At 36.1% G+C, this 15339-nt stretch overlaps 1 protein-coding gene and 1 pseudogene across 1 annotated transcript; one reads left to right on the top strand and one right to left on the bottom strand.

The window, feature by feature from the left end:
* Positions 1-210: 210 nt before the first annotated feature.
* On the bottom strand, positions 211-6679 carry LOC125200502 (annotated as a pseudogene).
* A 3936-nt stretch (positions 6680-10615) lies between these two features.
* LOC125200501 (F-box/FBD/LRR-repeat protein At3g26920-like) lies at positions 10616-12992 on the top strand. Its single transcript, XM_048098138.1, has 3 exons — positions 10616-10648; positions 10733-11569; positions 12588-12992. The coding sequence occupies exons 1-3, from the start codon at positions 10616-10618 to the stop codon at positions 12990-12992; spliced, it is 1275 nt and encodes a 424-aa protein (XP_047954095.1).
* Positions 12993-15339: the final 2347 nt, after the last annotated feature.

Raw genomic sequence — 15339 nt, 5'->3', positions numbered from 1 at the left:
ATCCTTTTTTTTCTTTGTGCTACATTTGTTCTTTTCATACACATTTTTTTTCTTTTGAAGCACAAAATCAATTTTCTAAATATTCCTCCCTTTCATTTCTATCAAGCAATGGTACTACAAAATATTTGAATATCAATATTTGTTTAACTCCCATGTAACAGATGGTGTTAAAAGTATACAAGCAAAAAGAATGAATGAATTTCATAGGGAAACTAGAAACAGAGAATGTGTAACTAAAAGAAATCAATCATTTTGAATAATTCAATTTTTTTTATGATTTAGTACTATTATCCCTTTTTCATCTTTAAAAGAATTTTCCTAGCGCAACTACATTCTATACAACACCTTTTCCGGTGTGCACAAACTAAGCCGATTCACATCTTCAGCCATCATTGGGAATATGCAGTAAGATTCCGACTATCGGCCGTCTATAGTTTCTGAAGCTTGCATCAAAGAGGAGCCGGTCCCGACAGCTCTGTTTAACCATGGTCATACGTTGCTAGATCCGTGTTGAGCTGCGAACGCATTAGATAATCCACCTCAAGAAACTCAATGGGGAGATCTAATCAGTACCCGAGGAAGGGATTTCACTTCACTCACCAGGACACGAGCAACGTATTGAGGTGACCAAGAGAACTGCAAGCTCAGTGTTATCTTGCCAAAACGCAAGGTCGCGCACCAAGTAGTCTCGTTTTTCGTAGATCTGTTTTTGACGATGAAGCCCATCTTCCTGACATTGCCTCAAGTTGGGTTCATTCACTCGTACCCCTTCCTCTCCTGGGCAGTAACCGGTTTTATCAATGGTTTTTGAATAGTACTTTCGAGACCACAACCATATTCACATCTCGTTTTCCAAAAATACCAGCGGTATTCTGCTTCTTTTGTATGCCGGGTTGCCAGGCATCTCGAGATTTGTCGGTTGATTGATCAAAGTCATCCAACGAATCTGCACCTGGCCTTAAGCTCCATTCCATCTTCTTCCAATAGTGGGCCACATCAGGACTATACTTGCGAATCATATGGTCCATATTTTGGCCCAGATCTCAAGCCTCTTCCACCAGCAAGCTTGGAGGGAAAAGCGCCATAGGTAGGAGTCTTGGGGATAAACTCTTTAGGCAGAGAATCCATGTCTAAGTAACAGCTTCGTGCTTTGGAATCATCAATTAGCGCAGCCCAATCATCGGACTGCACCAGCGCATTTGCATTTCCCATTACCTGTGAGTAGGGAAACAACGTTAAAACTCACATACGCCTGGCCATGAGATTGTTTATGCTTACTTTTAAACATTACACGAAAAGGAACGGAGGAGAACAGAAAAAAGATGAAAATGAAACGAAGAAGGGAAGAGGAATTTTACCCAGAGAGCTCTTCTCGCTCGAGTAAGAGCAACATTCATCCTACGGATGTCCGCAACGAACCCAACTCCATGACTCGATGCGCGCACACAAGACATAATTATGACATCGCGTTCTTGGCCTTGGAACGCATCCACTGTATTAATATAGATGTCTTTTCCTTCATCTGAATTCAGAACATCCTTGAACTCCCTTTGGAGACATTTCAACTGCAGCTTATATGGAGTAATGATGCCAACAGACACTTTCCCAATGCCCAATGATTTTATAGACTTCTGAAGGTGTTCATATAAACGAACGCAAAACTGTGCTTCTTGGGTATTTTGATAAGACACGGAACTCCCCCGATGAGACTCACGCCCATGACTGATATCAAAAAAGATATAAGGCCTCAGTAGAGGATCTTTGTAATATTTTTCATCTGGCAAATTAATGACACTCTCACTGTCTGTAAGACGACCTTGGTAAAAGTGCCTCGAAGGAAAATCCCTAATGTGAGGATGCATTCTATATTGCACAGATAAAAGGATTGTTGGGCAGCCTGCTTGCTGAAACCTCTCAAACAGGCTTCTACTATACAGCAGGGTTCCGGCTGCCTTACTAATAACAGTGGCCGGTAACTGCTGGGGATCCCCTACAAGAACACAACGAGCTGCACCAAGAGAAAGTGGAGGTAGAATTGCTACTTCACTAGCCTGTGCTGCTTCATCAATGACAACCATGTCGAAGCCATGAGTTAGACGAGAGAACAACTTGCGTCCACTACTCGAGACAGTGGTGAAAACAATTTCAGCTTCATTGGCAAAACTAGCCTCCAGATTTGCTCGTGCTTCCTCCAAATTAAAGTTACTACCAGCTCGAAATCTACCTTCGACAATGAGAAGTCGGGACATCTCAACCAGAGTTTTATCTCTATTTTCTACAGCCGCCGCAAGGTTTTGGAGTAATGCATCTCGGTTTTGATCTCTTGCCTGAAGAACATCAGGATCAACACCAACAGATCCCTGTGCACGTCCAGTGACTGCAGCAACACTAAGTTCTCTTTGAAGGCAAGCAATTTGCTGAGATAACTGATTTTCACGAATCCTCAAACTGTGCATCCATCCATGGACCTCATCACGATTTTTGGATAAAAGTTGCTCGGTCCTTCGTTCCACAGAAACTGCCTGAGCAGCTTTAGTCTGAGAATCCACACCGACTCGAGCAACATCAGGTCGATAAACCTTCATTTCTCCATCAATAAATCCACGGTCAAGCACACGTGAAAGCAACTCATCAGTTGCCGCATTTGAAGGAGCACACACGAGCATTCTGGGCTTTGGGCAAAGTTTTGGAAGAGTCCGGAATAGATTCTGATCCATACTCTGCAGAACTTCATCAATAGAACCAGAGACCACACTGTCTGAGTTGGTCTCATTAACCTGCTTATAGCTCTCAGGTGCCAGTTTCTTTAGCAATGCTGTATAGTAGTGCTGGTACTGGACGAGGTGGATCACATTAAGCATTCCCCAAACAGTATGTGTTTTACCGGTGCCGGGAGGACCCTGGACCAAAGTAAAGGGCCATGGCTCTGATTTCTTTGTCACGCCATTTGATGTACCAGCAGCTGTATGTGTTGCAGCCCATTGAATCGCACCTAACTGGGGTCCATTAAAGGTTCTGCGAAGGTGATCAACAAAGTTCGGAGTAAAGCAATCAGGCATAGCAGGTGGCTGTTCTTCATATTTTGGGAACTGGTCTGGACTGGGCTGAAGAATTGCATTTTGCATCTGCACATGAGGTATCAGCAATCATCACGCTAAACAATTTAAATCATACATGCATTCTCGGCACAAACTAGTTTCGAAGTTCGAACCAAACCTGCATATTAAGACGACGAAATGCATGCAGAGCAACGTATTCCCGCTGTGTGGTTGCGAGAGAACCAAGCTGAGTCAGGTACCATACAGCCCCAGGATGGAGCTTCCGCAGAATATGGTCATCATCGATCTTGCTAAAATACAAACAATAAATATATCGTAAGTTCCTAAGCCAGAAATTAGACAGCCTAGATACACTAATTGCTCCAACCTAGCCAAACTATCGTAAGTTCCTGAGCCAGAAATTAGACAGCTTAGATACACTAATTGCTCTAACCTAGCCAAACCAATTCTACAACATGGAGTACAAAGTACCACAACAAAAAAAAAACGACAAATGGAACAAGTGACAGGGATGGCACACCTGTTAGAATCATATAAATCTCCAACATAGAAGTGAAGGATTGCCCCAGTGTACTCTCTGGTATCAATAGGTATATATCTCCTGACTGTCCCAGCTACACGGCCACTAACTTCAGGCTTCTCCTCATCTTCTAGAGCCATGGAACTATTATTCCTCCTAATATGAACTGGATCATCCAGAGATAGCACGTTAGAAATATAGCTCAGTTTCAAAATCGTATCAAACTAATGTTTATCTAAAACAAAGGAAAGAATAAAACAAGAGGATTAACAACAGAATTTACCTGCTCCGGGCCTGGGGGATGAAAGAACTGCAACTTCTCCCTCTTTGAATGTCCATTTGTATTCATGTGGTGGAGTAAGAATCACATCAAACCATCCTGGAAATTCAGAAACAGAAAAATAACACACTTCTATGGTCACCATTACTCTCAGACTTACACTCATTTGACTCCACAAAACTATTTCCTTCATTGCTCAACAGATCAGCTTGTTTTGCATCTCTAACTACAGGCTGACTTTGCTTATCCCCACGTTCAGCAGATCCCTGAGTAGGGCGGGGTTCTTTCATAGTCCGGATTATAGTTGGTGCAGGAATCTGCCTTCTGGGAGTCGAGGACTTCAAAACACCAGCTTGCTTAACATCTTCTAATTTGAGAAACATGGTCTGCCTGCTGCGCTTCTTCCCTAACATTGCTTCCTTATGCTGGTCCAGCTTAGGACGCTTTCCAATACTATTTCCATACTTCAATGCATGATTAGCTTCAATTCCTTTAACTTCTCTTTGTTTTGGTACTGGAGCAGATTCTTCCGAACCATCCATGGATGCATCACCTTTGTTATCATTTGTTTCTGGATTCTTCTCCAAAGGGCCACCATTTTCATTCTTTACATCATGATTAGGAGATATAGTATCAGCACCTGGAGCATGGACATTGTTCTCAATCATCTCAACTGTGCTTTTCTCCAAAGCCTGTTCATCAGTAGCACCAGTTGATTCCTCGCGAAAACCATTTCTTTTGTAAGCACCATCTGAGCCCTCTGCATCAGACCATTCCCCTTCTTCCTTCTCCGCATCCTGAACATCTAAACCTGATTGTACAATTGGTGAGGCCTTCATAGCCCGGCCATTACTCGACTTGGATGAAGAGGCAACATTGCTAAGTACATCCACAAAACTCTTTTTTTCATCAGAAACATCAGGTCCCTGAACAACTTTAGACCTGACGAAAGGCTGGAAACCAGATACAGAAGAAGCATGGGAGAAAGCATTGTTATTTACTATGCCTTGGGGACCAGCAGATGCCACAAACAAATCGGTTGGTGCAGTAATCGAAGGGATAGCCCTCTGAGGCTGGAAGCAAATGACACTATCATTATTATTATCATTATCATCCTCATTTTCAGCAGGTGGTTCATTAAGATCAAATAGCAGCCTTCCTTTGGAGCCCATTTTGCCAGAAGTTGCATACAAGCAAACAAAAATGTCCAAATATGTTTACTAGCAATTTTATCAGATAAATTATATTCAAAAGCATGCACTGTAAGCTCATCAAAGTGGCAATCGGCAGATATATTGGACTTTGTGAATGGCCACATAAACAACAAAAGCACCTTCTGCAACAGAGATGGAAGAGAAAATGAGTAAGTACCGGTGCATGCATGCACATACATTAATTATCACAAATGAGGGGCAAAAGAATCATTGGGAAATGCACAAAAAAGGTATATGAACTGTCATATTTGAAAATGTGTTTTCCAACCCATCTAACCCACTAGACAAAGGTACATCAGTTACTGTGTTAGTTTTACTTGCAAAATAAAAAGTAAGCTGGATATTGGCATACAACAAGGCTTAGAAACACAAAACAAACACACCTATAGACACATGATAACATAGAAATAAAGCCTAATTGCATCACTGCATATGATATAGGCAAGAGGAAGAATGGCAACAGCCACCTAAAGCATATGCGCGCACTAGTACGGAAAGTGGAGAGTGATACCCATACATTTATACAGTATCCACCATAGGCGTCTCATCTTAATAATGTGTTCGAATCAAACAGTAATTGTGCATAGTATAACAAATGTGCATACCATCTGGCCTATGCATAAACACATAAACATGAATCAAACAACAAGCTGGACTAGAAAAAATAAGGGTAATCTGTATAAATAGTTAAATACACACAGTCCTGTATAAATACACAGAGTCCGAAACATTAGAGACACAAAAATTTAAAGGTCATATTCCTTCACTGAATCAGCACTGCATGAAGACTTTCTAAATTACTACTATCAAATAAAAACAACCAGATCGGTACATTCTGATATAAGCAAATAAAAACAACCGAAAAAACAAAAACACGAACAACCTGAAATCAAGACTACATATATGGATCCCTAATAACACAAATTTGACAATAAAAAGTAGATCCTATATAATTTATTTACAATCCGTCCCTATTAAGCCTGATATACACCAAATAACCTCCAATTAAACAACATTTAAGGAAAAATATTCAGATAAAAAAATATCCGTGCAATCCTAAATCACTTTCAGCTCCACTGATACATCATATACAGAATACAACTCAACATTCAAATCCACACTCTTCCCAACTAATCACAAACAAAACACAAATTAAATACAAATACAATCACCAACACAAACAAACAACATATATAGAGCTAATTTACCAGCAAATGAATAATACACAATCCCTAATTCAACCACGAAACACAGTCCAGATCGAAAATAGCTCCACTGCCGAATTAGCCAATCTCAACAGTAAAAACGGATTACAAATGAAATTAATTAGCGATCTATTTCCCAATCAATACAATTAATCCATCGTTGTAATCGAATTAGCAATCCTTTTCTCCATGCAAATTATCAGCTGAGGGAAGCGAGAGAGGGAAAAAGTCAGGAGGAGTGAGAAGATTTTACCTCAAAAGGATACCAAATCTAGAGAGAGGGGAAAATATATGAATATAATAATACTAATAATAAATTGAATATGGTAAATTGCTAATTTTTATGTGACAGATATTGTGGTTCTGTATGTATAGTTGTATCTATATACGGCGACAGAGGAGAGAGAGTGAGAGAGAATGGGAAAAGGAGATGGCGTTGAGGGGTATTTATAGGAAATGAAGAGAGCGAGGTAACCGGCTACGGGCGAAGCCGGTGGCCAGAAGTTCAAATTCTAATCGACAATTAAGCGGATGGGTGTTTTGGTAATTTCACGAGACGGTCCTAAAATGTTTGTTGGAGGGCGTTGGTTGTTACGAGCGTAAATCATATCTCGGAAAATTTATGATTTAATTATTTATTTGGGATTGAAGCTTTTGACAAAATTAATAATTTGGAGTGTTTTTTAATTTTGTAGAACTTATTTGAAAATACAAGCTGAATAATTATATAAATTATATATAGTCAATTAGTAAATGCTACTTCATCCGTTCCATAGTAATGAAGATATTTCTTTTCGGCACAGAGATTAAGATGAATTGTGTTAGGTGAGTTAAGTAAAGGGAGAATAAAGTGGAAAATGAGGAAGGCATAGAGATGAAGAGAGAAAAAAAGTAAGAGAGAGTAAAGTAGGTGTGGAAAAATATGTTGACTTTTACTAAAATGGAAAATGACTCTATTACTATGGAACTTACTAAAATGACAAAATTAGTATATTACTATGGAACAGAATTATTACTATATATGTAGAGTTTTTTGAGTTTGTGTGGATTGCATTTGAAATTATTTAAGAATAACAAATAAATTTTGTTAGGATTTGATATATATGTCAACTATTCCATTAAATTGATTAATTATTGTTTTGGTGCAGCTTGTATATACCAATATTCACGTAGAGGATTGGAGGTCGGTGGAAAAATATGAAAACTGGTTTAATACTACTATAATTAAATAACCATTATCCTTAGATATTTTTAGAGTGTATATGATTGTTTGTATTCTTTGTTTAAAAATCATGTTATCATTATATAAAAGCTTTTTAGCCAAATTATAGTTAGCTATAAATATTTAATACTAGTACTAAAATATTACAATAAGAATTACTAGAAGGAGTATTTTAATAATATAAGTAATAGCTAGTGAATATATCTGAAATTAATAATCATCATTGTGACACTATTTTCACATTATATTTCGAATCTAGTTCATACCATATTCCATCAATCTAATATCCAGCAGTTTGATTTAGTATTAAATTTTCCCTTTCTTCAAGGTTTGATTAATATATCTGCTATTCTCTCAACCAGATTCTTTGAATTGGCTAAATTGCTAATGTTTTGATGTGCATTTATGAAAATGAATCTAATTATCTAAATATATAAAAAATCAAAATTCAACTCCTCATATAAGAATGAATGATAAAACATAGAAAATTTTGATGTTGTTATTTTAGAATGACCTAATAAATAGTAATCGAGTGAGTTTATTGAAGAGATTCGGCAGCATTTATCACTAATTAATTAAGATGACTAATAAACCTAATATAATTCGTGGAACGAAATGATTTGGGCCTATTTGGGTACCGGCTATGACTTTTTAAATTTTAATATTTTATTTATTTAAAAAAATATCACTGATTAAGATTTATCGATATCTCAAACCTTTTTTTGATAAATTAAACAATGTGGGAATATTCACGCACAATTAATATTATCGCACGTCAATCCACCAGCAACATATTGTTATAGAGATTTATTTGAAAATATTATCTCACGTTAAATACAATAGTATAATTTTGAGTTTATTCTCTCAGAAACCAAAAATTATTTTACTATCTATTTTAGATTATCAAAACTAATATAGCACGTAAATAATTTCCACATGTCACGTTAAAAGTCCACAAGAATATCTAACGAATTGAAGTCGTTGCTTCCCAATTGATTAATCATCTATGTATATATTTTTCAAATATTTTTTATAAATTTTATGTAAAGTATATAAAAATCAACAACGAGTTCAACGGTTGCACACGTTTTCTTCATTTTAAATAGTATATCAACATTAATGGAAATTGGCAATCCTGACCTTAATCTCGAAAAATAAATAAGAGGTTTTATAGGCAAGTATCCCATTCATTAGTATTAAAAAATAGGAGTAATCGACAATATCATAATTTTGATAGTTTTTTCTAATTGTCTCATGATAAAAATTACATAGCTTTTAATAAAGAATAATGACTTAATAACATTGTACTACTATAATATAATTAGTAAATTTATGATTTTCTTATGGGATTTAGGACTTTTCAAACGTTTTTTGCATAATTGGAATTTTGGAACTTTATAATGGATTCAATAATTTGAGAGGGTGAAAATGGTATTTTGCTGCTATTCCAGTTATTGGGGAAGAGGATTTAGGGGGTAGAAAGGAGATTTCCAGTGTACGGCACGTGCTTATCCCGTCGTAGGAATAGTTTGACCGTAGCTGGCACAGATAAAGCTGATTAATTACGTTAAAATTAGTATATTAACAAATTTTAATTGCAGTCCAATCAATTAAACTACTCATTAAACTACTATTACAATTTTCTTAAAAATTAGTAGTACTGTATTACATTTATATAAATATAGGTTTGGTAAATGTGGGCATTATTATTTCGCCGGTTATAGTATGTCGCGTACTCATTAATCAATATATACGAACAAAATGCTAATTAATTAATATTAGCCTATTAATATATTTTGAGATGTTTTAATTAATAGCTTTATATAAGAGTAATAAATTTGGATCAACACGAATTTACACAAAATTAATGAATTAATGCCAAACATTATTATGTTTTTTTTTATCGGGTCAACTTGATATGACACGGTAATTCGAATTGAGTATGACTCTTATTGATAATTATTTTTATTTTTAATTTTTGTTAGTTTATTACGAGTAGATTAGAGTTTGGGTTAGCGTTGTTCTTTCTTAATTTGGTGCAAATCAATACAGCCAAAAAGTGATTATTTAGTGATTTGGGCTGGGCCTGCACTCAAAGGCCATAGCCCATGTAATATTGACTTTAAGAAATTTAATTTATTTGCATAATGCAGTTATGTTCGATCTATAGATATAGGCTTCGTTTAGGATAGTTTTACAAAAATGTGGATAAACGTAACGAATCAATCTAAAATTTTCCCCTTTTGATATCATATTTCTTTATTTTCCAGTCTCAAGAAGAAATTATAAATCCAACAATATGTATAAACAAAAATAGTTTCCGTAAAATGGGCTTCTCATTTGGGCCTTTTATTTAAACATTTCTAAATTGAATTAACTTTTTTGACTTAAAGTCATGCGTTATAACTAAGTTACAGTAATAACTAATAACTAATATCAATTTTGTATGTTAAAAATATCAACACAAAGATATAAATTTATCAATGTTCTTGTGTTGATAAACTCATGTATTTGTGTTGATATTTAAATTTAAATATTGTATGGATATAATTATGTCTTTGTGTTGATAATTTTAATACATTGAATTGAAAGTTATTATTTATTACTGTAAATTAGTTAGCACATTAACGCAACCCCAGATATATATGAGTAAGTATAATTTGTGCAATATTTTTAATCGAATTTCATAAGAGTTTGTGGATAAAGTTATTATCTTTAAAGGTAATATGCAATTTATCTTCTTTCAAAATTTCATAAATTTAAAGCAATAAATAAATTCTACATATCAGTTTTGCATTAAATTTTCACTTTTCTAATATTTTACCCGAATGTATAATAAGGTTTGGTTCTCTCTCCATCTCATGCCGCTTATATTTTAGTATTTTCCAATTAACTTCTCTCAATTCACAAGATTTGATTCTTGCCACTCAAGATTTGGTTTTCTATTTGTTAAAGTTTGTCTTCCTAGTTATTTTCGATGTCGGTATAATTTTTTTAATATAATTTTGACCCTTTTGTTTCGGGAATGTTATTCCTATTGTGCAAACCAATCGTCTTTTGTTACTCTGATTTATATCTTTCTTTACTCTCTCGTTTTAATTGCTAGATTAAACCTATGACGAAGTCTAGTAAATCAAGATTGTACAAGGTATGTTACTTAACATTAAGATTTATACGTTTGTCTAATTTTTGCATACAAAGATTATGTATTATAGTATGTCAAATTTTGTAGATTGTGCGTGAAGATAGAATTAGCGAATTGCCTAATGATATTCTGATATCTATAATTTCTCGACTGAACGTTCAAGAAGCTGTTTCAACTAGCATACTATCAACTCGTTGGCGACATCTCCAGCATCACTACTTAGATCTTCTTGTTTTCCGAAAATTTAGATGTGGGATTGACCGTATACCAAATTACGTACATATGGTTGACCACGTCTTGAATTCAAATAGATCCAGTCAAATAAAAGTGCTTGGGGTGGACATGTCGCGTTATGTAGGTGCCAAGTTTAAGAAGTGGTTAAAGTTTGAGGAGTGGTTTGAATTCGCCCTCGCTAAGAAAATTGAAATAATTCATTTACGTGGTGTGGAACAACATCACCATAAGGGTCCAATTTTTAGACTGCCAAGTACAAATGGTCTCGAATGCATTAAAGATTTATATCTAGCTAGCATTAAATTGTCGGATCAAGGCCTAGAGTTTTTGGTCTCCAATTGTGTTGCTCTTGAACGTTTGAAAATTGAATCATCTTGGGAGTTGAGAAATGTTTCAATTGTTGGTCACTCAAAATTGAAACTTGTAAACATTTCTCGCATTTGGGGAGCTGAATCCATTGTGATCCGCGACACGATAAGCCTAGTTTTTTTGATGATCCATGGTTTGAGCCGTGAATGTGCTGTCGAACTTAGTAACATACCGAAACTTACCAAACTCGATTTTAAAGAAAGTGGTGATCAACCCATGCTGGCTGATCTCCTTGCCAGCATTCCATTTTACATACGCCATCGACTACAATTGTTGCACTTTTTAACTCCGGGTGTTCATAATTATGTGTCTCCGTCTAAGGTAATATTTTCCTTCTTCATCCTATGTATGCACATGTCGAATCTTAATGCATAACTAGAGACCAAATCTCAACCACCAGATCAAAAATGGAAAGTGAGATTGGATTGATTTTGAAAACACGAAGGTCATTTTAAGGGTGTTTTGGTTCAATCCAAGGATTTTGTAGTTCATTTTAAATAAGTCGTACGTGTTATGAACTAAAATGGCCTTATAGTAAATTCCGTTTTTTCAAATCTCTAATTATGCACTAAGGAGGTAGTGGCTCTATAACACTACTCTATATATGTATGTACAAAATTATTATTTATGATTTTAATTTGCAGATGGATCTTAATCCTAGAATCTCTCGGGTTTATAATTTGAGTATAAAACATTTAGAGTTGGAGCTTGATATGAGAGATGCATGCCGTGGCTGGTGTTCTTCACATTGTGTGTATTATTTGATTAAAGCATGCCATTCGTTGGAAAAACTTGTGATAAAGGTAATCTCTTTGTTCCATACTTGATAGTACTATTTATTTTCAGCACATTATTTAAGAACATTTTATTTAGTGATTTAAATTTAAATAAAATAAAGTAGAGAAAAAAATAAAGTAATGGAGAACAAAGTAAGAGAGATAATAAACCAAGTGACGATAGATGTTTTTGTTGGTGAGCAAACCATATCCACACCGAAGAATTAATAAAATTGCATGCAATATATATGGATTATCCCAACTCCATTAGTATGAGGTCTTTTGGGGAGCACCCTAGCTAAGAGCAAAACCGCGAGGGCTTTGACCGAAGCTGATAACATCATACTAATGTAGATTTCGGGTGTGCGCCGCCAAACCCTCACAGTTTTGTTCTTAGCCATAAAGGGTAATGACGTAACTGTCATGGGACAGTCCAAAATGGGAAACGACTCAAGTAACTTAGTGCGAAGGGAATATGCATTAACTTAAAGTAGCTAGTCATCATTTTTAATTTGGGCGCAGCCATCAGGTTATTTGATGCGCTTTTACAATTTATGTTGCAGTTTGTGCACAAACCGATATATAGGCAAGTGAGCGGAATAGATCAAGGTCGATGGGAAGTGAACGACGTGAATCGACCTCCGTGGGAATTGCCAGACATATGGCAACCGGCATGGTGTGAGTTGTCTGTAAAGAATTTGGAAATCACGGGATATTTGGGCACTGCATGGGAACGAGGATTCGCTTTGTACGTCATCAATAATGCAGCTCTTGAAAAACTGAAAGTGGTGGCTTCCGAATTGGCTTTGGACGTCATCAATACCGCTACAAGCGTGCATGGAAGAATGGACGTGGAGGAAGGTCTTGAAAAACTAAATGTGGTGGCTTGTGATAAAGAGACATTAGCTCGTGTACGACATGATTTTCAACATACTCCCGAGATCTCTTACTCGTATGGATTAAATTAGTTTTAATAAAACTCCTAAGTAGTAGTACTACAAGTAATTTTTGTGGAAAAATCAAAATAGAGAGATTAGAATATCAGTTGGGATCGAACATTAGTTTTGTTAAGAATGCTTTTATCTACTTGTTTAATTGATTTTAAGAAATTTTGACATAAATTCTTTTCTAATAGTTTTTCATACCTTCCATTCGATGCTTTGTTTGATGTCTTACTATTAATTATAGATATCATTACTTTTCTGATAATTATTGATATGTTTCATTACAACATCCATTAGCTACCAAGCTCGAACTTGTAAATATATACCGAAATTCGTTTATTTATTAAATCGAAATCCATATGAATGTGTGTTTGTTTGAACATTTACACTATCACTATCAAATATTCAATTCATCCAAATTAAATTGATACTTTTATATACTCCATCCGTCCCACAAAATTTGTTACCATTTTATCCGACACGGATGAAATGTAATAGAAAGTGAATTGAAAAAGTTAGTGAAATATGAGTATTATTTTCATATGGTTACGTCGAATCAATACATCTTGAGATAAATAAAGAACACTTTTCCATTGCTAATTTCAATAACTGAGCAGGTATAGTTGTATTTAAATTACTATAGACAAATCAAATAATTCAATTGAAGCGTGATCGATTGCGTGTAAGTTGGTAGTATCATTAATTGATACATGCGCAACGCTGACTCTGTATAGAGAAGGCAAAGTTATCCATTTTCATTTTGTAACTTGTTTGACCACCACAAACTCTCCAGTAATCTGCTGTGTTTGATCATTCATATTTGAATCGGGTGATGGCGGCTTACGGTGCTGCAATTTCTCTCAAGAATACGATTCAATGTATTCTACAATCGTCTCGCATTTCGCTGGCTCCTCCCTCTCCACAAGTCTTACAACCCACCTTCGACGCGATGGCCAGCTTGCAGAGAGCTCTGCTAAAGCTGGACGAGACGGGCTACAGCAAGATCAGGACGAAGGTGAATGCTTTGGATAAACGAATCAAAGAGGTCGTATGGGAGTTCGAAGATTTACTCGAATCCCATTGCACCAATCAGATTCTTCCACAGCTCGAAAGCGAGAGAGATCACTTGTCTTTCTCTGTAGATCTGCAGAGTCTGCGACCAGAGTGTTGATTGCTTTGTCGAGAGGATGGCGGAGATGGAGGTGGACTACGATGTTGAGCTGGTGAATATGCCTGAAGAAGAAGGAGAACCTATTTTTTCAAGGATTGATTACGGCGGAATCGACTCAAATCTGGTTGGATTATCTAATTATTTTGAAGATATTAGGAACCATTTTCTTGGAAGCTCAGAGGAATTGGTTATTAGTTACTGGGATGGCGGGAGTTGGGAAGACAACTTTTGCAAAGAAAGTATTTGACGATCCATCCATTCAAAGACGTTTTGGGCTTCAAGCATGGGTCAAAGTGGGCAGAAAGTGTGAGTTCAATGAAATACTACGATGCATTTTGGCTCAGGTTGATCTGAATACTCACAACCATATGGTTACTCATGGAGAAGATGGTGACGACGAGAAATTGGTTGGAGTCTTGGAAGAGATATTGAAGGATAAGAAATGTCTCATCGTGTTGGATGATATATGGGAATGGGACACACGAGTAGTGAATAACTTGCCACAAGAGAACGTTCGGATCTTGCTTACAAGCAGACAAAGATTTCTAGAATATCAAGTTCAAATAGTACGCTTGTTGGATGAAGAAGAGAGTAAGAAATTACTTGGTGAGAAGGTGTTTGGTTAGGAGGGTTTCCCTTTTCACCTTGAGAAATTGGGAGAGAAGATTGCCAAGAAATGCGAAGGTCTTCCTCTTATGATAGTCACGGTTGCAGAGCGTCTATTAGAAGCCAACAATACTATCACTCAAAATCTTCTACATGAAGCCGACCAGAGAGAGCTTAACAAGAGTATCCAAGAATACTGGACTGAGATAGCTGAAACACAACATAATTCCATCTTTATGGATGCATATGATCAAATATCAGAGGTATTTTTCCCAAGCTATGAGTACTTACCTCAATATTTAAAAATGTTTTTTCTCTATTTGGGAGCTTTTCGTCCATATAGGGACATCGAAATATATGGCATCTTAGGTTGTCTGAGTGCTGAAGGGTTCATGGAACCGATTGAAAAACAAAATTTGCAAGATTTTGTGTTCCAATGCATAGTTGAGCTTGGTAAAAGGTATCAGCTTGTTCTACTTGGACTCGATCGATTATCTTGGTTTTCAAATAAAGATTTTCGTGTGCATTCTTGCTGGCAGCACTTGTGTATAAAGGAAGCTAGGAAAATCAAGTTTTTGCATGTTTTACAAAGTT

This window comes from Salvia hispanica, chromosome 1, assembly GCF_023119035.1.
Source record: "Salvia hispanica cultivar TCC Black 2014 chromosome 1, UniMelb_Shisp_WGS_1.0, whole genome shotgun sequence".
Classification (NCBI taxonomy): Eukaryota; Viridiplantae; Streptophyta; class Magnoliopsida; order Lamiales; family Lamiaceae; genus Salvia; species Salvia hispanica.
The sequence above is the reverse complement of the archived record's forward strand: the minus strand, read 5'-3'. Positions and strand labels throughout refer to the sequence as shown.